Raw genomic sequence first — 25,555 nt, forward strand, 5'->3', positions numbered from 1 at the left:
CAAGACTATTTCCATCCAACTAGCTAGCTCTTTATTGCAAGAAGAAGGAATTCAAGCTGGAATTTTGCTGGAATTCTGTACAAGAATTCTGCACAATATTCTGAATAGTGTCTTTCTGGTGCTTTGTGCAATGATATCAATGCTTCCCTGCTTCTGCTAGGAAAATCTTGTCTTTCTTTTTTTCTCCCCAGTTTATTTTTCCTTTTTTATGGATGAGCCCGTAGTTCATAATGGACATTTTTGTACTTGGTCCTTAAATTCTGAGGTTGTGGATTTCATCAGACTCTTGTGATGTCAGTCCTCTGGGTCATCCCCTTTCTCCAGTGCGATCTTTCTCAGCATTAATAATACTTCCTGTCTCGCTTTGATAGTTTCCTACTTTTTGTGTCTGGTTCCTTAGTGCAAACAATCCTTAAAACTTTCCTTTAGGAGCTCTTCTAGTAACTGTTCACCACCATTTTTCTTTTCAAAAAAAATTCTAGGTAACTTCTCACTGGGTTTTTTATGTACTTTAGAGTTCTTATGCAAGCTCGTCTGAGTCATAATTAATATTCTTATGTGATATTATATGAGATACTTCATTGAAAGTGAGATGAAAAGGATTTGCTGTGGTTTTTGTCTTTTTTAGAAAATGAGTTATCACAGAGGGCTATTTGAGTTAGCCTTGAACAGTCCACCTTTCATGAAACTACATAACATTTGTCTATTCAGAATTTGTTCTGAACCCTTGAATTTTATTTAGATCAAAGAAAGAGATGGCTTACTTGAAAATTATTTCATATTTATAATTAAAAGCATTTTAAATAAAGCCATAATAATATCAGTAAACCTTTCAAATAGAGTCTGAATGTGTCTTTCAGCCAATGGTAATGACAACAAGAAATTCAAAGGTGACGATAAAATGGATGGGGCTCCTTCTCGTGTTCTTCATATCAGGAAATTACCTGGGGAAGTGACAGAAACTGAAGTTATTGCTTTAGGTTTACCATTTGGTAAAGTAACCAACATCCTGATGCTGAAAGGGAAAAATCAGGTAATTCATTACTTTCAATTTTTTTGTATGTTTACTGTCCAATTTCAAAATATGCTGTTAAAGTACTATTGAAATGTCATAGAACAGTAAGTATTTAAAAAAAAAAAAAAAAGCCTTTGTTCCTTCAGGGGTTTTTTTATGAATTTATACTGTCTTTTAGTAAATCATTTTTGGAAACAGGGGTTGGTTTCCAGCTATGTCAAGCAAAAAGTTAGCTGTAAGATAAATATTTAGTCCCACCTCTTCACAGGTGAATTTTTGGAGATGAAGTAGCTTAGCAAATACAGTTGGTATGTAGATAATGACATCTTCTGAAACTTCTGTTTGTTGAAATGTGTTATCAAACCCTTTAAGTGTTTTTAGATGCTGCTAATATGAAGATTATCTGCTTTGTCAATACTGAAAACTAACTGTTCAATTGCAGGCATTTTTGGAACTTGCTACAGAAGAAGCAGCTATCACTATGGTTAATTACTACTCTGCTGTGACGCCTCATCTTCGTAACCAACCTATCTATATCCAGTATTCCAATCATAAAGAACTAAAGACTGATAACACACTTAACCAGGTATATTTACTGTGATGTAGTATTACAAATGCAGACAGTAAAAAATGAGGCATGGCATGTATTCTTGGCTCATGTGGCATATGTTTTTGTCCACATTCTAACACTATTGTAGTCTTACCTATGATCATTCCACTTTGTGACATTGAAGGGGATTTGCTTCCTGTGTGATCTTTCCATTACAATGAATTTTCTTAATGTTTCCTTAATGTAAAAAGAAAAAGATTCTTGAGCGTCTCTTAACTTTAATTTTTTCATAAGTTTTCATCTTAGTTTAGAGACTGTAGGATGAAAAAATGAACTTTCTTATTCTGACACCTGAGATCCTAATGCCAATTTGGATTTCCCTAGTGATAATGGTTAATGGCAATGCCTACGTTTCAGTGCTTTGAATGATCGATCTGGTAGCGCTGGTAACCTCAGCTTATGTGATCATCTGTTCCTGGAGGGGAATACCTTAATGATCACTGTAGAGACAAATATACTTAATAACAAAAAAAAAATGCTTTGCTCTTGCCTCTGCAGAACCTATTTCAAATTTTTAGTAGAACAGGAAAATTAGCAAAAGTAATATGGTGACCATTTCACACAAATTAGAGGGTTAAAAGAGACTTCAGCTTACCACAAGTCAGATGATTAAGGTTAATTAAGGTTAATTTCTTATGTTCTCTTTTTTGATGTTACAAAAGATAGTTGTAAATACCAAGTTAGATTCTGTTACTTGTGTCCTGTCTTGGGTAAGGTATGTAAATCATAAAATTGTAGCTGTTACCTTTAAAAACCATTTCAGGGTAATCTATTGAAAGATATCTTGGTTCAGTTCAAGTACAGTGGTGATTTTCCTGTTGATCTTTCTAAACATTCCAGTTCCTTAGAATCTTTTGATAGTTTGTCTGCTAAAGGTACTTTTTAAAAATTGAGGATTTTTTTTCCCAAAAAAATGCTACTTATAAAGAAAAGTAAATACCTTCATTTACTTTTTGAAAAGAGAGAATAGAAGATTAATCCTGTCTGCATATATAATGGATGGACATACTCATTTAAGAAGCTTTCTCTTCCATTGTCCTCTGGCTTCTGTGGTGATACTGTTTTTGTACTTCACGTGTCCATTTTTTCAACGTGCAGGATGTGCTGACTTTTCAGCAGCTTTTATACCACCGTATGCATGAATACCCAGTTTTAACATATTTCTACACTTTCAAGTCTCTATTTCTTTAATTTAGAGCTGAATAATATAAATAGGTATGTGGCAGTAAGTATTCTGTAACTAGTATCTCAAATTCATTTTGAAATTGTCTTTTTCTGGATGTTCAAGCAGGAAGGTATTAATTTTATAGCTTTTATCCTTATTTGTCAATTTTAAGTCCTGTGTTCCTTCATGTGTTCACATTAACTTTAGTGGAATGAAATATAATACATAAGCATAGATGGATAGTGCTAACAAGGGTTGTATGTTAAAATTTACTTCATAACTTTTGGTTCTTTGGGTTATAGAGTCTAAAATTTTCCAGTCACTTTAAGGAGTGAGTTTTAACTGATTGGTGCTTCGGTGCTTATAGAAGAAATAGGAAGTAATTATGCAACTCAGCCAAATATCTGGCCAGCTTGAAAGTTGTGTGTTTCATATATTAGGGAAAAAAAGAACATGTTGTCAAAAGATGTTTTTGCAGAGTTACAGTAATTAACGTTAAACGTAGAGGTAAATTTTGTTTTCCCAAGTAGTGTTCACCAGGTCTTTTTTTTTTTTTTCCCCCTACTTTCCTTACTCATTGATTCGTTTCAGTATGAGGAGTATCATGTAAGTTGAGACATGAAATTGTGTAGTAGTTCTAATACTTTTAAAATACGCAGTATGCGTTAATATGGTGGTTATTATTTTTACCTGGCATGCTCACTTGTCTCTGTTTTGTATTGTTTTGCTTCATAAGACTACTGTAACGAAAATATTAAATGGAAACCCTTTTTTCTGCACTTTTTCATTCTCAGAAAAAGACACCTAATCTTTCTGATACTGTCAGTTTTGGCAGTGGAAGTAGTTACATAGATGTGTGTTCTTGTGATGTCATTATGTGGTTACCTTTGAATTTCTAAAACCCTGCTTGTGTTTAAAAACCAAAAAATCCCTACACATGGAGAGGATTTTGTTTTTCTTTTTATGAAAGAGGCTGGATAACAGACATGGGTTTGTTTACCTCTGCGGATACTACTTTTTGACACTTAAAGTCTTGTACAGTATTTCATTGGGTTAAAAATGAGAAGTTAGGAAGGGATAATGCTACACTAACACTTCCAGTCAGAGCCTTCTACATAATGAAGATGGCAGTGCAAAGTTAACTGTAGTATGATGTCTTGAAAAATAGGATAAATACTTGTGGTTTCTGTAGGCTTGGGTTTTTTTGTTTGGTGTTTTTTTATTTGTTTGTTTTTTTCTGTAAAGGAAAGAAAAAAGTCTTTAAAGAGTCTTGAAACCTACAAAATCCTCTTTTTTTTTTTTTTCCCTTACTTGTAGAACAATAAGTTGGCTACTAGGAAGATTGATATTGGTGCCATTTGAAGCACCTCCTTAGTGTGGCATAAGGATTAATTGATGCTTTCATTTTTATTGTCTCTTCTCACAGAGTTGGACTGCATTGCACTTGTGTTATGTCTGTAGCTCTGAGTTTTAAATAAGTGGACTATTTTATGTTTCTGAAGTTAACTGTGTTAATATTGCTAATTAATTTCTAGCTATCATCTTGAAATATTAAAAAACCCTGTCTTGTGTTTTTTTTTTTTTTTTTTTTTTTTTTTTAAAGCGGGCCCAAGCTGTTCTTCAGGCAGTGACGGCTGTGCAGGCAACAAACGCTCCCATTAGCGGGACCACAGTTAGTGAGAGTGCAGTGACTCCTGCTCAGAGTCCAGTACTTAGAATAATTATTGACAATATGTACTACCCAGTAACCCTGGATGTTCTTCATCAGGTAAGACAAATGTCATTTTAGCTTGAGCAATGATTGGGAAGAACATGTGTGTAAAACTTTACAATGTTTTTGGCAGATATTCTCTAAATTTGGTGCTGTGTTGAAGATAATCACGTTCACAAAGAATAACCAGTTTCAAGCTTTACTGCAGTATGGCGATCCAGTAAACGCACAGCAAGCAAAACTAGTAAGTATAGTTCTCTTTTAAGGCTGGAGACCTTCCTGTACTCTTAAGTGTTTGTAAAATGTTTATATAACAGGGTACTGACCATAATAATGTGTCATACTCCTCCACCACTTGTATGAATTTTTTGAGATTAAAAAAATAAATGGGAGTTATTATATAATGTTTTTATATTGTGTAAAATCAGTGTTTAAAGATACTACGTTTAAGGATACTATATTTAAAGAATTGTATACATCTATAATTATTAACAAATATTTTAATAAGACTGCACAGAGATGAAATAATGTGCAAGACTGCAATAGTGAAAATGTCAACTGGAAGTAAAACGTAGGATGTAATGTTGATGCTTAATTAATTCACTGTAAGCAGCAAATTTGGTAAACCCATTAGATTATTGTTAGTAGATACTTTCAAAACAAACGTGATTTTGGATTGGATATAGGTTTGTGAAAGTATTTAATTACAGTATCCTAAAAAAAAATCTGGCCTTCATTATAACCATAAATGCCCAGAAGAGAGAGTGCAGTCTTACTCATGGGACCAGACAATGAAAAAGCTTTGCAGCAGTAGCAGATGAGTGGAATCTTTCTTTTGTTTTATAGGAAACTCTCCTATCCTGGGTAGGAGAGGCAAGAGCAGGTCACTGGTTTTACTCACTCATTATAGCAGGAGAAAGCCTATGGATAAATTATGACAAAGATCAACAGCATGTTATCTAGACCAGATGTTTTGAATTAATTGAATGGATATGATCACATCTGTGGCAACAGGAAAGTTGAACCAAAGGGGAAGGCTAAATTTTTTTATTATTTTTTTTTCCAAGAGATAACTATAATGAATTTATATTTTCAAACCTTCATACACAGTCTGGGTTTATGGAAGGCTGATTAAAATTGATGTGCTGGTTAAGTGTTGCTTGGCAGCATAGAAAGTGCTTCTTGCCCATAGATGACAGAATAGTTGAGAACTTCAGGAAAAAGTGAAAAGCTCGCACCTTAGACTAAGTTGGCAATGGATATCGCTTAGTAAAGGAAAGAAAAAAATAGGCTTAGTTTTCTGTTGTAGAGAATGATGACTGTATTGAGATAGAGACCTTCATTAGGAGGAGGATTATCATTTTTATCCTCAACACCAAATGAAATACTGGGTATTGATTAAAAGCATGGGAGGTAGTCAAGAAAGGGAATCACAAAAAAGGAGACAAGTTTTCAAAAAGCAGAGCGTAAGTTTTCATGCTAGTGAGAAAAATAAAGTTAGCCAAAGACAAGAAGATTTGCAACTTGATTTATGATGATTAACTTTAAGATAATCTACTTCTGAAAAGCAGTCTGGAAATATTTGTAAATTTGGAGTGCAGTTTAAAGTAGGGATATCCTTTTCAGAGATGAATAATATCAAATATTAGATCATGCCTCAGAGTAGAGGGAGATCCAAATATGTTGCTGTAATACATAAAATTTTGCTTGGATGGGATACACCATTCAGGTTTTAAGTAGGTTTAAAATAGTCATACAGAAACTAAATCTTTAACCTACAATTACTGCAGAAATTGACTGTAGTAATTTAGATTCATATTTGAAATATTTGATAAACAGTTGGATAATGATGTGTTGCAGAATGTTATAATTCAGTCTTGATTTGTGTTTGGAAAGTTATTTTTCAGTAATAGATGTTAATGTTGCTTTTAAAGTGCATTTTTTGAAGCAAATATGACATCAAGTGATAAATTTTTTTACTTCATTTTTTGAGTTTTACACATACTATCAGAAGATTTAATGGAAAGATGGCATCTGTGAATTGGATTGTAGTGATTTGAAAATTATCAGTGTAATTCTAGGAATATATTATAAAGAAGGGACAAATTAACAAAAGGATGAGGTATGTAAAAGTATGAAAGGAACCTAAGAATCTCTTGCTGTTGTTGACTTTTGACAAACTGATATTAGCTTGTGGGATACTGTATTGGTCATTAAAAAAAAAAATAAGCGCATGTCTTTGTTTCTGCAGTTTTGCATGTTTTGATCAGGGTAGCTCTTCACTAGTGATAGCTAATGACTGAGCTGTGAATGACTAAGCTTCGTTGAATAACAGTGACTCCTGCACGTACAGTCATTGTCAGACTGATCTTGGAGCCTGTCTTAGTGACAAATTGAAACGGTCTTAGGTTTATAGTTTCATATTTTAATCTATACATAAATAGACAAAACGGTAAGAGTAATACCAACTGCAAGTATTGAAGAATGCTAAATTTGAAGGAAGGTTTGATTTCCCCACTACTCTCCCAAGCTAAATAGATTAAAATAAGTACAGTTCTTATGTTTGGGCTACTGTGGTAAAACATGAAGTGCCACCAAAACAAAAATACCTAAGGGAAAGAAGCAGTCAGATGATAGGAAGAAACCCTCCAGTTTAAATACATCTGGAAATACAGTAGAAGCAAGAAGACGTGGTGGCTACACTTAAGTTGCATGGACTTCAAAATTAAAAGCATGGTAAAAGAGTAAAAGAAATTTTTCAATTGGTTTTCCATCCATTATTACTATAGAAGATAATGGGGAGATTTAATTTTCCACTGGCACTTTTCACAGGAAATCAGAATGTGGCCTTAATAGAAATTGAAGACTTATTAAGGAAGTTAAAGAGCAATTTGAAAAACTCAAGTGATTTAAGTACCAAGGAGAGATGCTATTCATTTGAAGGTTCTGAGAAAATAGAGACACTGACAAGAATGTACAATACAAAGTCTCTAGCCCTATGGGAACACTTTTGCTATTCGAATGAGCAAGTAGTGAAAAATTGCATACCTCCTCCACTTGCTTTGTGAGGAACTTATTTCCTATAAAAGTAGATTATGGCTACGCTGATTCATGTTTCATCACCACCCTCGGATTGGATCATTATGGTTCGTTATACTGACAAGTTAAAATGAAGATGACAAACTTCAGGTTCTGTGCAATGCAGCAGTCTTGCCATGGGTTGAAGAGAAGTCCTGAGAATGTGCAACAGCAGAGCACAGTGAACTACTGTGCTTCTCCTAATGAAATGGAAGGTGATGTCCTTGAGATGTCTGTACGCATAAGGAGATATTCTAAGCATCAAAAGTAGCTCATTTTCATAGTAAATAATCAGTACCCACAGCATAAGCAGCAAACTTCAAATATTTGAATATCAGTAATCTGGTATACCATAGAAAGATTAGAATGCCAGTGTTTCCATCTGAACAGCTGGCTAATCCCGAGTGTTGACTTTGTGTGCACCAAAAGTCCTCTTGCAGGATCTTGGATATTGACAGGGTTATTAATGCCTTGTCTATGAAGGATTAACTGTGACTCATACGTAGCGCTTGACAGTCATCTTGACCTAATGTAGGTTAAAAATATCACAAGTCTAATTGAGAATTTCTACTATAGTTGGCCATTTGGTCCTTACTTGGCCCATAGGTGATTCAGAGTATGTCTACAGAGGTTTTGTTGAAGTTCGACTGTAAATTCAGGATGTCTTCTTTACAGTTGTTTTGAGTGACAGCAGGGTGGCCCTGCACTGGTAGCAGTCTGTAAAAGATCTCTGCTAGGCTACATTACCCTAAAATCCGTAATAGGAACTTCAGGCAGTTGTTAGAATGGAAAGCAAGGACATTTCCAGATAAGATCTTTAGCTTCAGGGCAATTATCCATGATTTATTGCATTAAGAATTTTTGGGCATCTTGAATCCTAAAGAGCACAATTTCTTCTTGGAAATAAGTAGTGTTCAGGTAAACAGAAGAGTGCTGGATTGTATCTATTGTATCAGAAAAAAACCCAGGAAGTGCAGCAACAGTGTTTGTTTCCTGGATTTTCCAATTTTGTAGAAAAGAGTAAGATAGGCAACTGGTACTACAGTCAAGGAACTGCACGTTATTCAAAAACAAGATTTTTTTTTTAATAGAATGTGGTTTAGATACACTTTTTAGCCACAGAAACTTCTTATATCCAAGATACTTGTCTCAAATTAATTTCATTCAAATGCATGTCTGTAGGATGCACTTGGGACACATCTCTCCCAGGAGATACTTACTATTTACTGTTACACCCTTCAAAAAATACTTAGTTCCTCCTGCTTTGTGTGCTTTGGGAAGAGAAAGAAAGGGATTAAATTTCTCTCTTTTTTTTTCTCCTTATGAATTTGGAGAGACAGCAGTGTTTTGTTGTGTTTGCCCCTCCACTCTAATTTGGTTTTTCTTTATCAGACCTTGCTAAATGCTTTCAAGCTGTCCTCATGCTGCAAGAGATCTGTTTCCTGTCTTGGATCATCTTTGGTGCCTACAGTGCTTGACAAAGAGCGGCAGATACACTGTTGTGGCTTGAAGCCATGTGTCTCCAGAAATACCTGCTAGCTAAATCTCTGGGCTCTATTTCTGAACTGGGAAATGAGGATATCAAAACATCAAATCAGTTTCTGTCTTCCAAATGGTGTTCTTATCTGTCTTCTAGGTACTGTATGTGAATTAGGTAAAGAATATCGTAAGTGGCATATCCCTTTCTGATTTTAGAGGGCTACCTTGACAGTCTCCTGTAGGGACGTTTCACTCCACAGATCATGGTCTGTGCAGGCCTTGGGAGAAGCTCATCAAAGCATTATTCCTATGAACATAGCACTTTTCAAGGAACTCTTCTTTCACAAGGATTTTCAGGTATCTTGAACCCTGAAAGTAAAAGAAGATCAGTGAATTATATCCATTACACCAGAAAGCCCTCCATTCAGGTGAGCAAGGCCTGAGAGAAGAAATGATTCTGGGAATGATCTACCACTTCTGTCAACATCCACAATCACATTGGGAAAGCAGAGAGCCAAGTATCGTGATAGATACGTAGAAGTTCTTACTGTGCTTTTGCAGAGAAGCTTGTGTGTGGTTGATTACATCATCAGCAGGAGAAAATACTGTTTACTTTTTTCTTTTTTTCTATTGGAACAGTCTTGTGTCTCACCTGTTAATCTATGGGACCTTTTCTCAGCAGTTTTCATCTCTTCATCCTCCTGGTTGCTATGAGTAAAAAGAGAGTGGTTTGACATTATTTTTAAGAAATGAGAGCATATTGTGTTTTGTGGTGCAGACCTCCATTTCGTTGATATTCCCTGTATTGATCATTTTTGCTGTCTGTGACAGTCACAGCTCTCTGTTCTGGACCCTTATGACTTCCCAGGCTATTTCTGCTATTTTCTGTGTTGTTAGGCCTTGCCTGCTTATTCTTGCATTCAGTGAAAGGTGCTGCCTTGAGACATGAACAGATTTTGGATTGTAAATATAACTCTGGCTGTTAAGACCCTTTTAAAATATTTTGAATGTTTCTACGGTAGTAGTGGTCTAGGAATACTAGCTTCTTTACAGTCAACTCTGCTATTTTGGAACTTTAACTGGTATTGGGGATTGTGATTTTCTTTGTTTCTGGTTTGCTCCCTTTCTTAACTACCATAGATGATGTAGAGCCATGTAGCATGCTTTGCTGTTAGGTTGCATCTTTTGTTTATTTGTTTGGGGTGGGTTTTTTTGAGTTTGTTGTTTTGTTTAAGGTTTTTTTGGTGTGGTGGCTTTTTTTGTCTCCCAAAAGCAATCTAAGTGGCTGTGGAGAAACTTGTCGGATGATAAGTGTGTTTGCACGGTGGAGTTACGATCATTGTGTTAGTTCAGGCATGTGCCTCTTTCCTTGGATTATGTGTCAGTCTGAATTCAGAAAGGGAGTTTTGTTTCTTCTTTTACCACTGTTTTCTATTGGTCTTCTCTGTATTCTGTGAGCAGTCTTGTCTGTGTGCTCCTAAATACCACAACATGTTTTCTCAGGAATCTGTCTGCTGACAAGCTCCTGGCAGGAGATGAGCCACTCATCAGAATCATTTTCCCCCTTGGGAAAGTACCCGAGAGGAGGGTGCTTTTTAGGAACCAGAGGGAGGGGCTTTAAAATGATTCAGTATCGTTATGTTTTTAGTATGGCATATTGACGTAAGTTTTGATACTTCTGTCGTTGAGTCTTAAGTAATGAGTTTGCTGGCACAGGCAAGATGAAGAATGATACATTTGTACAAGGGTCCCACAATACTTGATGTCCTTGATTTGGCATGTATGTGGTGTTTACTGTGTCACATGGAATGTATGTATAGATAAATGCTGAAAGAGAGATTTCTTAGCAGTAACTAGAGTTTTTTGAGATGATGTCTGTATGTATTCACTAACAGTATGGCTACTGTTTTCTCATTTTTTTCGGGATGTCCGAGACGAGCAAGTTTAGAGTGTTTGTTGCATGTTCTGTTATTGCCATATAAGAAGGAGCTCAGGCCTCATACGTTCCTAGTTGTGACTTTACATGTGAATAGTTAATCTTGAAAAACCCTAGTTGCTGGTAATCTTTTTTTCTTTTTTTTTCTGTTGTTGGAGGTGTATGATGCTGCTGGTAGAGGTGGGTGGGGTGAGGTTTTTTTGGGTTTGGTTTGTTGCAAGGAGCCTTTCCCAGAGTGTGACTACAGTGCTCATTAAGAGTGCATCTGCTTCCTTTACTGGGTCAGGATGTTCTTTCAGACTGTCTGTGTCCCAACTACAAGGGATTTCTCTTGTGCAATATTCTTCTGTATGTACTTTTGTTCTCTTTGAATTTGTTAGAAGAAGGAGGTTTTGCTGTTGTGGTGTAAGTTTTAGTTACTTACGTGGCTCCCTTTAATATTGACTACTCTGGAAACTACACACACAGGTATATTTTGGTTTGCTACTTTTTAAGACTAAAAGATTTTCATCAACTTAGCTGTCTGCCAGCCATAAATCAGTGTGCCTGCAGACTCCACACAGAGATACAGTACGAATCTTGATTGTGCTTTAAAGACTTAGAGCTTTGTGTTATGGTCCTGTGATTTGGACAAAGCTAAAGGATACTGCCTTTTGGTCTCATTTATACCTAGTTTTCTTCATTATGTGAATGGGTATTTCCTTGATGGCAATGGCATTGTCTTTGACAATAAGTAGCTCTCTTAATTTCATAGTTTTTGTTGTGTGATGTCTAGATTGTCAGGTTTCTATATTATTATTTTATTTTCTAGTAATACTGACTTATTCTTGTACATTGACTGCTAATGGTGGTAAAATGGTGGTAATTCTTTTAAGTGATTTCACAAGCCCTGGAGATGTCAGCTGTGATAATACATTTTGTAGGAAGGGGCAGCCTTGCTGGCCCAGACCTAGCAGGGGGGTGTCTGCAGGATGTTCCATTTCCAGATGCCTCACTGTATGAAAATAGCTATGTTGCTTCCTTACCCAGCAGGCACACCAGGTTCGTGCAGTGCTTGGCTCAAAATAGTAAGTTCTACCAGAACTTGAATGTGTTGGAAAGTGCATTGCAGATGTAACCGAGCTAGCTGTGCAAGAGTTAGCTCAGGTCTAGAAGTGTGACATTTCAGTCCAGCATTAGTCAAAAGAAACAAAAGGTCTTTATATTTGAAAGTGTGATTTTTTTAATTAAATTTTTTTTTTACCACATGTATATAAGGTAGTTTTATATTTAACATGATGACTTGATTGAATGGATTAATTTTTAAGATGAGCTGTATCTTCACTTCCTAGCATTTCTTAAGAATATAAAAGTTTCCATTTTTTTAATCACTCATATTTAGCTGTTAGTGCTTCAAGTGAAGTGAAGGTGTGCCCAAAATGTAAATGGAATAAAATCCAGGTGTATCAGTTTGACTGATACGTAATGAAGATGAACAAAACATATATGACTAGGCCTTTTTAGAGAGTGTTTTCATAGAGTTCTAAGTGATGTCATGTTAACAGTTGATGTGAATTTTACTGTTCATTGGCATCCTTTCAGAAGTATCAATTCATTGTGAAAATAGCATTTTTTTTAAAAAAAGCATTGGTAACATTCGATGAGCAGATAAAGTTGCTTTGCTTTCAGTTTTGGTACTCATTACCTTTAATGGGACAAAGTAAACATGCAGGAACAGTGTAAATATTCTGCTTTAACAGATATCCATCTAACATGGTATTCAAGTTTAGATTTTTAAAATTTTTTTTCTCAGATCAGTTTTCCATGTAAAAGACTACTTTTATTCTGTGAGAAACTTATTTAGCCTTATGTCTGAATTAAAGCTGTACTATGGAATACAGGTTAACTAACTGTTATTCAACAGACTAACTTTTAAGTTTGAATTAAGATGTCTCTTGCCACTTTGCATAAACAGTTTCTGGGTAAGAAGTAAACATCAAGCTTCCTGGAATCATGTTAAGAGAGGTTAATGCATTTTAATCTTAATTGGTTTTAAGCTAGATGGTAAGGCAGATAAATGCTGACCTTGTGGGGGTTTTTTGTTGGTTGGTTTTGGTTTGTTTTGTTTTTAAAAAGTTGTGCAACCAACCTGTATTGTGCATTTTTAAAATAAATTGACTCCCTTTTCCAGGCCTTAGATGGTCAAAATATTTATAATGCTTGCTGTACCCTACGGATTGATTTTTCCAAATTGGTGAATTTGAATGTCAAGTACAACAACGATAAAAGCAGGGACTACACTCGTCCTGATCTTCCGTCTGGGGATGGACAGCCAGCGCTGGACCCAGCTATTGCTGCAGCATTTGCAAAGGAGACCTCTCTTCTAGGTATGATTCTGATGTTGTTCTTTCATATTGCAAAGTCCCTTGATGAAAATTTTTAATAATCCTTCTAACTATTAAAGATCTAAAATTGCAATAGCTTCCAAAGGCCCACTCAGGGTTCAGTCTATATTGTGGTCTGCGTTGTAGTAACACAATTATATTGTCATTAGAAGTGCTGCATAAATGAATGAGAGAATGCATGACAAAATGAGAAATGCACAAAGTATAAGGAAAAGTCAAGTTAGTTCTACATTTATTCCCAAATCTGTCCTCTCTTCTTTCATGTGTTCCTGCCAGCTGCTGCTGCCTACTTTGCCCACCCTCGCACCCGAGTTTCTAACAGAGACGTAACATGATTTGCATGTTTCATTCATGTTAATACTTATTTGTAGTATCAGATTATGAAATTAACATTTTGTTGGTTTCCTTCAATAAGGAAAGATTATGCTCTTAAAAAAAAAAAGATTTCATGCTTTGTTTTTTGTACAGGATGGGCCACTTGAAGTAGGTCAGACTTAATGTAGTAAAGAGGGATCTCCGCTCTCTGTGTGTTACAGAAGTTAGAAGGCGCTTAGTGAATGATTTGAGCTCAGGAAAAGGGTAAATATTGTAGTCAGGGCTACTGAATGCTGTGCTATATCACATTACTTGAAGGATATATTTTGTATCTAATTATAAATTCCCCACACACCCACCTCCCACAGATTTTGGAGTGCTTGCCTTCACATCCTCCAGTATGACTTGCAAAATGGTGTATCACTTGTAGCTATAGCAGAAGTTTTGGAAAGTGAAAAATACCATAAGAATCTAAAGTCTCTGAAGAACCTGTAGTTAAAGTTTACTTTCTTTTTTCCCTCTTTTAACTACCCATCGCTTAAAAATTGAAATCTCTCATTTCATGGATTGACAGGGAAGATAGATGAGTGCTTGTGAAGAAGTTTGACACCATAGAGATGAGGGCAGTAGAAATGCAGTTAGTAATTCTTTTGTCAGCACAGTATGACTAGAATGTAGACATGGGCCTGCAGTATGAGTAAGGAGACAAAAACAAAGTAGAAAAGGTGCTTATTAATATGAGAGCAATCATATTAGGTGTTGTAAGGCAGGGAGTTAGGAGAGGAGAGAGTTAAATATTCATGATTTATAAAACCGTGCCAAATGCAGCATTACCTATGTAACTGACGTTTTCTTGAATCCTGACAAGTTGATTTCCACCTTCCAACTTACATATTTGTTCGTATATAATGCTTATAGTATGCATCAAATTAACAGGTTTAATTTGCTTAGCCTAGTGGAATCGCACTCTGAGGGTGCTTGGATCATTGCATCACTCTGGGTACATTTAATGGTTGGGATTATTATACTTGTTATAGTTATCCAAGTGACAATGGCTTTAGCAGACTTTATGTTCTAGTGTTTTAGGCTTGGAAGTCACTTAGATGCTTTTGTAATTTTTGACTACAAAACTACGTAAGTTTTCTAACCTTTTGATTTTAATCAGACTCATTCTTTTGTGTATATTAAAGGTTTTTGCTAGTAAAATTATGAAGATGACAGTCATATTAGCTAATTAAATGTTTTAATTCTCACTCTCTGGATGGACCTCTTTAAATGCAGTTTTTCCAAGCAGCAGGAAAATAGAAGTTACACAACATAAGTAACTTTCATTGCAGCTGTGAAACATTTTCAGAGTATGAGTGAAGTCAGTCATGTTTATTTTAGTAAGTAGTGGGGATTATATATAGCATGGTTGATTTTTTTTTTTCTCTGTGAAAACATTCATTGTATTGAAAGAGACTTAAGGGAGTTGGGTCCATTTTCTAACTGCTCATGGCCAGTTGGGTGAGCTTGGTATATTGCAATTGCATCATCTGTCAAATGGGGATGATTATGCAGTGATCTCTTTGTTTTGTTTGGGGTTTGTGGATTTTTTAGTGTGGGGTTGTTTTTTTTTTCCCCAGTTGCCTTTTTTTTTTTTAAACAGAATTCAAGCTCTACAGCTGAAAATCTTTACAAAAAGGCTCCATAGTACTGTTGGTGCCTTAGCCATTTGGATAGTTTTCAAAATGGGAATGGTGCTTGTTTGAATATGGAAGAACAAGGTTGTCATTCTGGGCTGTCTTACTGTGCAAAAAGGTACAAAGTATCAGCGACATAAATGAGAAAGGACAAAGGATAGAAAAAAATTAAAAGACTAAATGGATACTTGTGCATGCAATTTATAGCTGAATTTTTATTGAGATACTCAAAAGTCAGAACACTTAAAAGTTCAGAGTTATAAGATGGAGGCTGGCAAACTATAATGTGTGAAATATGGCAGAGTGATAGCAGCAACCTTCCTCCTGCTTCTTTCTTTTCTCTTAATATTTTATTTAATTTTATTTGCTTTAGAATTCTTATTTCTGTAATGTTGATATATTCAGAGCATACTCAGTCAGGTTGTCTGCCATGCAGTATTCACAAAAGGCATCTTTCTTCATGAAAGAGTAAAGCTCTGTGTTGAGTTTAATGTGATGTTCTTTTGCATGCTCAAAAACAAGTTGAACCTGTGGCATTCTTGTTAAAATTCTTGCTGTAGCTGTTCTATCTATATAATGAGATCACTAACAGACAGTGTGGTTAGGCCTCAGTTCTGACTTTTAGCTTACATTATGCTCTTACATGCTGGATAGTTGTACTACTTGGGTGCCTTTTTGTTGTTGTTTTTGTAACAGTATACTGTAATTTATGTGTCAGATGTGAGGTTTAGGTTTAACATAATTTTGTGCATTGAGTTTTAGTGACAAGATGTGAGGCTTGTTAGTCTTAGTGTTGAAATCTGCATTAATACTAAACCATTACATATCTCAGTTTCCTTCTGGATGGAATTAACCCTCCTCTTCTGTAAATGTAACTTTATGATGTGGTGTAGTAACACTTGCAGCTTCATAAGCTGTTACGCAGAGTTTTTAAAAGAACCAACTATCTCCCCCAAACCTATTCAGGGTAAGTATAAGCAGCAGGCCAGTAACAAATAGAAAAAGTGGTGGTTAGTTGATATAAAGCCACAAAAAGGTTTCATAACAGGTCTAGGGCCTAAATCCAGTTCTCAGTCATAGTTATGCATACCTGCATTAAGATGCCTGCTCCTACTGCCTATGGTTTTCACCATGTATTTTTAGTGTAGTTCTAATATGGCTCTTACTAAAATGGCATTAGTGATTGGCATTTCAGAAGTCATGCAAAAGATACACTGAGGGGCAGTAAATAATGTTAACATGCTGTGTTTAAACTTCATTGAGGAGAAAGACCTAAAAAAGGCTAGGAAAAAAGGTGTATAATATTTGTATGTTTTCGTTCATAATATCCGGAAAAAGCAAAAATCTGTTATCTGTAATTGTTGGAAGCTAAAATAAAGCTAGTGACAGAGCTTTCTAATACTGGTTTATCATGCTGACAAAGTAGCTAACACTTCTAAATAATTTCAGCCAAGTCCTCAAATCTTAAACAGCGTGCTGCATGGTAACTATTAATCATAATACCAGTTGTTCTTATTTTTATTTATTAAAAAAATTTTACTTGCTTAAATCAGAATGGCAAATCAGGGTGCACTGGAGACCTACAGAGCAAGAATTGTGTTTTCTGTGGGTTTGTAATTTGGCCTTTCCAAGAAATGAGATCTGTGTGTGCTATGTAATCGGTTAGAAACATATCAATCAAGTAGATGATCCTTGCCTAGCCTGCATCATTACTCATTCATCTACTACATCCTCAGCTGTGATGAAACTAACGTGTCAGAAATCTTTGAGATTGTAAATTGGACATCTTTTCAATGAGTCTTGTTATCTTTTGAAAGAAGGAGAAAATCACTAATGGACAGAATAGGTTGGTTTCAAATGAATTATCAGAAGCAGATGGTTGATTTCTTTTTCTTTTCATTTTTTTCGCCCCACATATGAAAAGATATATACATTCTCCTTCCCTTCCCCCCTAAAAAAGTTACAGGAGATCTTACAGAAAAAAAAAAAAACTTTTGAATGAACAACAACTGTAATATACTGAACCACAACAAACAAAAGATTTTAAATAAGAACTACTTGTAATTGCAAATACTAATATGTAATAATGCTTTAACTCCAGTTTAGATATTTGTGTAATATAGCTGGAAATACGTTGTTGTGGTTAGGGCACCCACAGCTTTATCCCTTGCTGTCATCACTACCTTTCTTTATTAGCACTTTCCACTAATGCTCCTTCTTAAGATTCTTACTAAATTAATTGGTTTCTAAGGATAACATTTGAAAATATTTTTGTATGAATGATGTTGAATTAATCTTTGTTTTTAATTTCTTCAGTGGGACCAAAGAATGTCATGCTATGAAGAATTTTGCCTTTTAGAGTATGAATTACTCAGCTGTGCTCTGCCCAACTATGGAAGGAGCCATAAAAACTTCACTAGTCATCCTTAGATTCCTTTACTCTTAAAAATGCTGGACCAGCTTAAAGCTTCTAAGGTTATGGAGAGGTGCTTAGACACTCTGGAAGATTTTAAATGCTCTAGTATCTTGACATTCTCTAATACCTAAATGATTGCTATTGACCTAGTATAAAATCTGTCACATTTCATGTGGGCATCTGTCATCCTTCACATTTCTATCTGTGTGACCTCTACAGTAGCTGAGTGTAAATAAATGTGATGTTCAGCATCTGTAATGCAAAGCACTCAAAAGTACATTTTCAAAATGATTTTTTTAGTTCACAACTGAATTTTTTAAAGTTGCTTGAGGAGTTTAATTTGATATTCACACGTTTCCCTGTGTCTTACAGTCTGACATTGGGAATAAACTTATTTTCTTCTTCCGCAGGGGTACTTTCTTTAACTGCATCCTATATTAATTGTTTTTTCTTGAAAGTAAAGCTATATTCTTCAGCCTTAACCCAAGAGCAAAACGTGTCATATTTATGTTGGATTTTTGTCTTGCTATTAATATACATAAGTATATAGTATTACACTTTCACACAAAATGGATTTTGAGAAACAAAATTGCTGTGCTTGGCCTAGCAGTGGTCCATCTAATTTCATAGCCTTTCTCTGACAGTTAGTGTTACTTCCGTCTTCTCTGAGGGAAGACCTAGCACAGCCCTCATAACGGATGATCATACGGTAGCATACCTAGGGGGGAGTGCTTTCCTAACCCCTCGGTAGCTTGTGCTTGGCATACCTGATCAAGCATATTATATGTCACTGTTGCCTGTTTAATGTAACTGGCAGTTGTTTCCATAGACCATTTAATACAATCTTAAATCCTGTTTTTGCAGGATGAAACAAAGACAAGATAGGGATTTTCCCCTCTTTTTTTGTGTTACAGTCAGTCCCACAAATACCACATATATACAATATAATGGTCATATTTGTTGCCTTTTGATTCAAGTAGATTTCAAGTAGATTTTCCTTCATCCCATCATGAGAGATGACTAGAATTGTCATTACTCAGAACTTTCTATTCCTCTGGTTTGACCCCGAATGCAAACATTTTTAATCTTTTAAAGTTTATCGGAAAGCATTCCATGTCTTTAATTTCATTTCTTAGAATACTTCCTGGTTTTATTCTGTATGTGCTTTGACCAGAAATGACCAGAAAATTTTCTTCAACGCTTAATCAGTAATACTGTTAAGCAGTATCGCAAAGTAGTGATGGATGTCCTGTTCCCTTTGAGGGAATTTGTCATTTGTCTAGCCCAGCAAAATCTCTCCTTTTTTTTTTCTTTCTTTTTAAATTATTTGGTTTTCAAAAATTTGTGTAATAAAACACAAAGAATTGGAATGAAACTAGAAATCTTTTCTAGGAAAACAAAGAATGAAAAAAAAAAAGTAAGCTTGCTTACTCCCCCTCCTTCTGTCCCCGTTTGTGTTCCTTTTTGATACTAAATCCAGGATTATTCTTTTTTTTTTTTTTTTTTTTTTTTAAATTAATGGTTTAATATATTTACTATTATCTGCTTAATATTTGGGCATTGACTGAAATGGAAGAATTTCTTTTCTCTTATGACTTCCTTTAAAATAAAACTTAATGTGGCAAGGACAGTAGTCTTAGGTATATAGCATAAAGGTTATATTTAGACTGTCTATCTGACATACTGGAAGATGGGTCAAAAAGTTGTGTTAGCTTAGCATGATCATATAAGCATTAGAAATTTTGTAACAATACTGAAGTCTGAGAACCCACTTGCAGTAAAAGAAAATAAAATACTGAAATTGTATTTCTTTATTGTTTTTTACACATTTTGCTATGTCAGTGTCCTTTTACTGAACTCTGTAAAATGTGCAAATAAAATTTTGATCAAATACAATAAAGCTTTTATATAAACTATGTATAGTACCTAGTTACCCTGGTGACTTGACCAGGGAAGACCAGCAGATTTCTATAGGATGTGAGTTTCCTTGGAAGAAGAATAATAAAAGCACAGCTGAAGGTTTAGCTAAAGGTAATGTGCTTCTTCAGGGAATTGGATTACAGAAGCCACAGAGCATAATCAGTGGTGGTAGCTTGAATCTTGAAGTGAGAAGGTTACCTCCTCACCTCATTTATGCTAAGGCTGTGAGAGATACATAGGCCTTTTCACATGGCCAACTCCAGTGTTGCATATTTACTCTGAAGCATCAACTTGAAGGGAGGAATGCCTCTCAAAGGGTGATATAAAATAAGGATGTAATGATGCAGAGAGCACAATTAATGTTTCTTCTTACTGATCAACATTTACTTTCAACCATTTTGATAAACTAGATACTGGAAACATTTTAGAGTACAATGGAAACAGTTTTGGTTCACAAGAATGTTTATTTGAAAAATGTACTTTTTACACCTCCTCACTTCTTTGAAAACTTGATCTGAATCAAAAAAAATATTTCACATTTCCTTATGTTAATTTAACAACCCATTTCACAACCCTTTGGATGACTAATGGTGGAATGGTCTGCTTTGTAGAGGTTGTATGCAACACTTTTACTGATATAGGTATGTTTTTAAACGACTTGTGTGTGTTTCGTAAAATATGCTTTATTTTAAAATTAGGGCTTCCTGTTGCAGCTGTTCCAGGAGCACTGAGTCCTTTGGCTATTCCAAATGCTGCTGCTGCAGCTGCAGCTGCTGCTGCTGGCCGTGTGGGAATGCCTGGAGTTTCAGCTGGTGGCAATACAGTCCTCCTGGTTAGCAATTTAAATGAAGAGGTCAGTGAAACAATTATTTTACTTCCCCCCCCACCCCACCCTTTAGTCACACTTCATTTGTCAGTATTTTATAATTTCTTTGCATTTGGCCTCTTACATTCAGATTTTAAGCTCAGAGTATTTTTGCTGGTTTGTTTTGGTTTTTTTAATAATCGCCCAAAGTTAATTTTAAAGCCATTATTGCTAAATACTTTTGTTTTCCCAGGTAGCTAACAACTTAAAATGTCCTTTGATAGTCGGCTACCTATTTTTTCTAAGAAAAATGTGGTAACTACTGCATGTTTGACATTTGAATTGAAAGCTTTATTTTTACAAAATAGCAACTAAGCTTTCTTTTGCAATTATAATCATGTAAACTAGAATTTCTGTTTTGTTTCTTCTAATTGTTTGCTGTTTCATTTCATGCTTATATCTCACATTTTAAGGTCTTAATTTATGTGAACTACTCTAACACATTTTTCTTTGAAGGTTCTCCCAAAGATCTTGACCCGGCACTCTTCCAGTCTCTCTTAGTAATTTTTTTTCTTCGCAGTTACTCATTTGTCTTTAAAAAATAATAAAAAAATAGTGGCAAAGCATTTTCACCTTAACTGTACCTTTCTTGCTAACTCTGAAATGTAAAGGGGTTTATTTAGTTTTGCATTTTTACTGTCCTATACATTTATTTTGATGGCTGTGAAAGCTGGTATGAAATGTGGGAAGTTTGTATCAGTCTAGCTGTTCCATTTTTAACTGGCCTCTGTCACTGTAAATCATTGAGCTTTTTTTTATCATCTGGTACTATTTTGTCATCCACAGTCTTGCATGTTAAACTGTTTTAGATCAGAGTGCCATTTTGAAAGATTTTTGCCTGCATTTCATAACCAGCCATGCTTACGCAGTTAAAGTTCAAAGTTTAAAATTTCTATTGCATGCTTTTTTTTTAATTTATTTTCATGTTGAGATGAAATGCTGTAGTTTATTCTTGATATGAATGTACTTTACCCATATTTGTCTTGGGTGACTACATTTTACTCAGTTTTTCTTGTACAGTACATAAACCAACCATTTTCTGACCAAATTCCTGCATTTCCTATGTACTGACCTATATTTTATTTTTTTTTGTTCCCCACTTCCTTATTTTTTTTTCTTCTGCATTGCTGTATTCCCTTCCCCATTTCATCCTTTTCCCTTTGTGTTCAACTTCCCTCTCCTTGTCTTTACCCAAATTCCCATGCCCTTCCCTGTCTTACCCTTCTCCTCGTCTTTGTCTATGTTCCCTGTCTTCATTCCCTATGTTCATGCTTCTGTGCTTGAACAAAATGTTCCTCGGACCAACTTGCCCCAATTAACCGCCTTGAAACCATGATCCATGACCACCTCACCATTCTGCGGGAACCACCCTTCGTTATGGATGATCTGTTCATCTCCGCTCTTCCTCGACTCTTCTCTCTTCTTGTCTTACGCTGCTTGCTCTTCTCTCCTTCTAAAGATGGTTACGCCCCAAAGTCTGTTTACCCTCTTCGGTATGTTATTGTTAGCACTATACTTTTATTATTGATTTAATTTTGGTTTTTTTGTTTTGGTTTGTTTTGGTTTTTTTTTTGTTTCACCTTAATTCTTATTTGTAGCTAGCACTTTGGCTTAAAGTTGAATAGTAAATCTTTTTTGCTGTTTTTCTTTTGCTGTTTAAAACTCTCCATAGACACAAATTTTCTTTTAATGCATGCTAATATATTTTGCATGGTCTTTAATTTAATATCATTCACATAGCTTTGAGGGTTTATCAGAAATTATTCTTTTCAAAATTCACTATTCAAAAATCTTTATCTCCTTTATTCATTTGTGAGAGTGTTGAGTTTGAATGAGTGATCTTGTTGCTGTCTGAATGTTCCATTGATATGTCAAAATATATTATGTAGGTGACTGGCTTTAAAATGAACTTTCTCTTTTGGGTTACCTTTGGCTTTGAAAAGGTGTTTATGGTGATGTGCAGCGTGTGAAGATTTTATACAATAAGAAAGACAGTGCTCTTATACAGATGGCTGATGGAAACCAGTCACAGCTGGGTAAGATAGTTTTCTGTTTTTATTCCCATTAGACTAAGTACTTGAAATTATGGTGTGTAAAATCAGGTGAACTAAGCATGTTTACCTTTGTCAGTTTGTCTTGTACCCTGGTTACCCACAAGATCCAGAATCTTCCTTCATCTACTTGTATTCCAGAAGGTCTGTACAATGTCCTAAAGGAATTCAACAGCTGAATCACATGTGATAATCTTTAAATAAAATACTCATGCAGATTCTGCAGACCTAGTTCTTGATTCCAGTCTTCTAGCACATTGACCCTTTGATTTGCTTGGATTTTTTTTCCTTGTTTGCAGGGTTATGTGTGATGTACCACAAGCTATTGAAAAGTAACACTGAATTAAGTAAACATCTTCTCTTTTTCAGCCATGAGCCATCTTAATGGACAAAAAATGTATGGAAAGATTATTCGAGTTACCCTTTCTAAACATCAAACAGTACAACTACCTCGAGAGGGACTTGATGACCAAGGGCTGACTAAAGATTTTGGTAATTCACCTCTGCATCGCTTCAAGAAGCCTGGTTCAAAAAACTTTCAAAATATATTCCCTCCTTCTGCAACACTTCATCTGTCCAATATTCCGTAAGTGTTGGCTGTCAGTAAGCCAGTAGTACTAATGTGAATCACAACGTGCTGACTTGATTAATTATTTTTTGCTTATGCTTGTATTCTTTCTGTAGACCATCAGTAGCAGAAGAGGATCTACGCACATTGTTTGCTAACACTGGAGGCACTGTGAAAGCATTTAAATTTTTTCAGTAAGTAACTTTTCTGTACATAGCTTTAACAAAAGAGTACCTAAGCGCATTTTTGCGGGATGTCTTAAGGAAAAGTGCTGAAGGATAGCGCACATTAGGAGCACCCCCTGTAGTGTTCGAGTTCCTAATGCCATTATTTTGTTTCAGAAGAGATCACAAGATGGCACTTCTTCAGATGTCAACAGTAGAAGAAGCTATTCAGGCTTTGATTGATCTTCACAATTACAATCTTGGAGAAAATCACCATCTGAGAGTTTCTTTCTCTAAGTCAACTATTTAAAAAGGCAGATTGAAAACGAGGGTGTATTGCATTGTTTGGTGTTGTCACCTATTGACTGTTCAGGAAAGTGGGGACCAGAGTTTGTCTTCTGTTGGGTTTTTTTATTTTTTATTTCATGCTGTTATCATTCCTTGGTTGTTTTAAAAAAATGAAAAAAATGTTAAAAGCAGCAATACTAACTGCTGTTGTTCAACTGTTGTTTAGATAAACCATCATTTTGTTTAGAAGATTTCAAGTTAAACCACAGTTTTTCAACTTAGTTGACGTACGTGCCTTAAAAAGGAAAACTAGTACTGCTGGAATTGCATAACTAGTAGAAAGGAAATTTGGTTGTCTGGGGCACATTGTTACATGATAATTTAAATATGTTTAGGCAGGAGTGTGTAAAAAGGTTAAGCTTTTGTTTCTCCTGCTTGATAGATTTCTTTATCTGCTGGCTTGTCATTGGTTTTTTTTTTAATTGGATGAGATGCATTATGCTGAGAGAGTAAAATGATACTATTTGATTTCTGCTACTTTTTGCTTTGTGCTTTTTTTTTATTAAAAAAGGCCTTTTGTGTTCCATGGTTCTGGTCTAGATTCAGTTATGAATGTAGGCATTAGTTAAAATTAACAAGGTACAGAATATTAATTTCTAAAAGGACAAAAAGTGACTTCCGTGACTTTGAGCCCTACGTGAAAAGCATTGTGGAATCTTAACCTTTTTGTACACACTCTTGTGGGATGTATCATATAAATGTCAGCACTAAGTAATGTCTTGTTTGTGGCTGAATATTTTTCGTAGATGTTTTTGAAGTTGACATGACTTATGTGCATTTCAATATATATTGCCATCTTTAGTTTGTAATTAAGATATGGAATATGGTTGTGGATTTCTGAGCATGTACAGACTGGTCAAGCTAGTTCAGGAAATGGTGCATGTATTTTTCAATGATGAAGAAAGTTTGCTGCAAATGCTTGCAGGAAATTTTGTGGCAGTTTTCTAAAACTGACAACCAGGTGGGACCAAAGTTTATGTGCCTTTAGTCTTAATTTACCTTGCATTGTAATATTCAGTTTTAATAAATCTCTTCAAAATATTTTGTATTTAGAAATTGATCTGACTTTGCTATAAACATGGCTCAGAATCTACAGATCCAGTTAATTTGAAAGCAGTTCTCTGTCAGTCTGAACTGTTACCTTGATTCTGTTTAAATGACCAATACTTTTTGAAATTGATGTACTTAGTTTCAAGATTCATAGATTCTGTTATCTATGTAGAGAAAAAAAAAGGTCATGTATATTTTCTATTAGTTGAGTTTTTACATCTTTAGAATTGTAAAATTCAGTATAGTTTGAAAGTGGCACAATTAAAAATTAATTTTCTAACAAAGTTGGGAGGTTTGATGGTTGTTTAATTTCATTTTGTGTGTACTCTGCTTACCTCTGTAGCATGCTCAATAAACACTTCTGTAGCTCTGTATTCACCTTTTCTGTCTTTCTCTGCTGCTTTCTATCTCTCCTCTTCTTTGTTTTTCACTTCTACTGTGCTTCTGAATTCATGTTTATTCTCTGCCAGGGTGGGAAAAGCATAATATTAAAAAATACAATTTATGGCTTTTACCATAAATCTGATGCTGTGAAAAACACCAGCTCTTTTCATTCAGAAAGATAGTGACCCCTTTGCAGGTATATGTGCATATTAAACATTTCCCACCCTGTTATAATTTACTGCTTTAAAGACATAACTTTTATTGTAGTTTGTTAGCTCTCTCTTTCTATCTTTTTAGTTTTTAAGCAGATTTATGCACTAATAGATCTCTCAGGTTTGCCATGCTCTCTTGCTGCAGTTTCATCTTTCATTTTTTTTGTGTCTGCTAAAGATTTTCTACTAATCATACAGTATA

At 35.1% G+C, this 25,555-nt stretch overlaps 1 protein-coding gene across 5 annotated transcripts in view; it reads left to right on the top strand.

Annotated features, from left to right (window-relative positions):
- PTBP2 (polypyrimidine tract binding protein 2) overlaps positions 1-25,129 on the top strand; it is a 50,445-nt gene extending 25,316 nt beyond the window's left edge. For 2 of the 5 annotated variants that reach the window (XM_075759990.1, XM_075759989.1), the window contains 11 exons: positions 861-1,033; positions 1,458-1,601; positions 4,394-4,558; positions 4,635-4,745; positions 13,165-13,360; positions 20,410-20,564; positions 22,036-22,069; positions 22,520-22,612; positions 22,997-23,213; positions 23,312-23,389; positions 23,537-25,129. In XM_075759990.1, the coding sequence (XP_075616105.1) occupies positions 861-1,033; positions 1,458-1,601; positions 4,394-4,558; positions 4,635-4,745; positions 13,165-13,360; positions 20,410-20,564; positions 22,036-22,069; positions 22,520-22,612; positions 22,997-23,213; positions 23,312-23,389; positions 23,537-23,669 (1,499 nt within the window). In that variant the 3' untranslated portion in view covers positions 23,670-25,129. The remainder of the gene's footprint in view (positions 1-860; positions 1,034-1,457; positions 1,602-4,393; positions 4,559-4,634; positions 4,746-13,164; positions 13,361-20,409; positions 20,565-22,035; positions 22,070-22,519; positions 22,613-22,996; positions 23,214-23,311; positions 23,390-23,536) is intronic. The other 3 variants (XM_075759991.1, XM_075759987.1, XM_075759988.1) reach the window with 3 other exon arrangements.
- Positions 25,130-25,555: the final 426 nt, after the last annotated feature.

The sequence above is a fragment of the Balearica regulorum genome, chromosome 8 (assembly GCF_011004875.1).
Source record: "Balearica regulorum gibbericeps isolate bBalReg1 chromosome 8, bBalReg1.pri, whole genome shotgun sequence".
NCBI classification, from domain to species: domain Eukaryota; kingdom Metazoa; phylum Chordata; class Aves; order Gruiformes; family Gruidae; genus Balearica; species Balearica regulorum.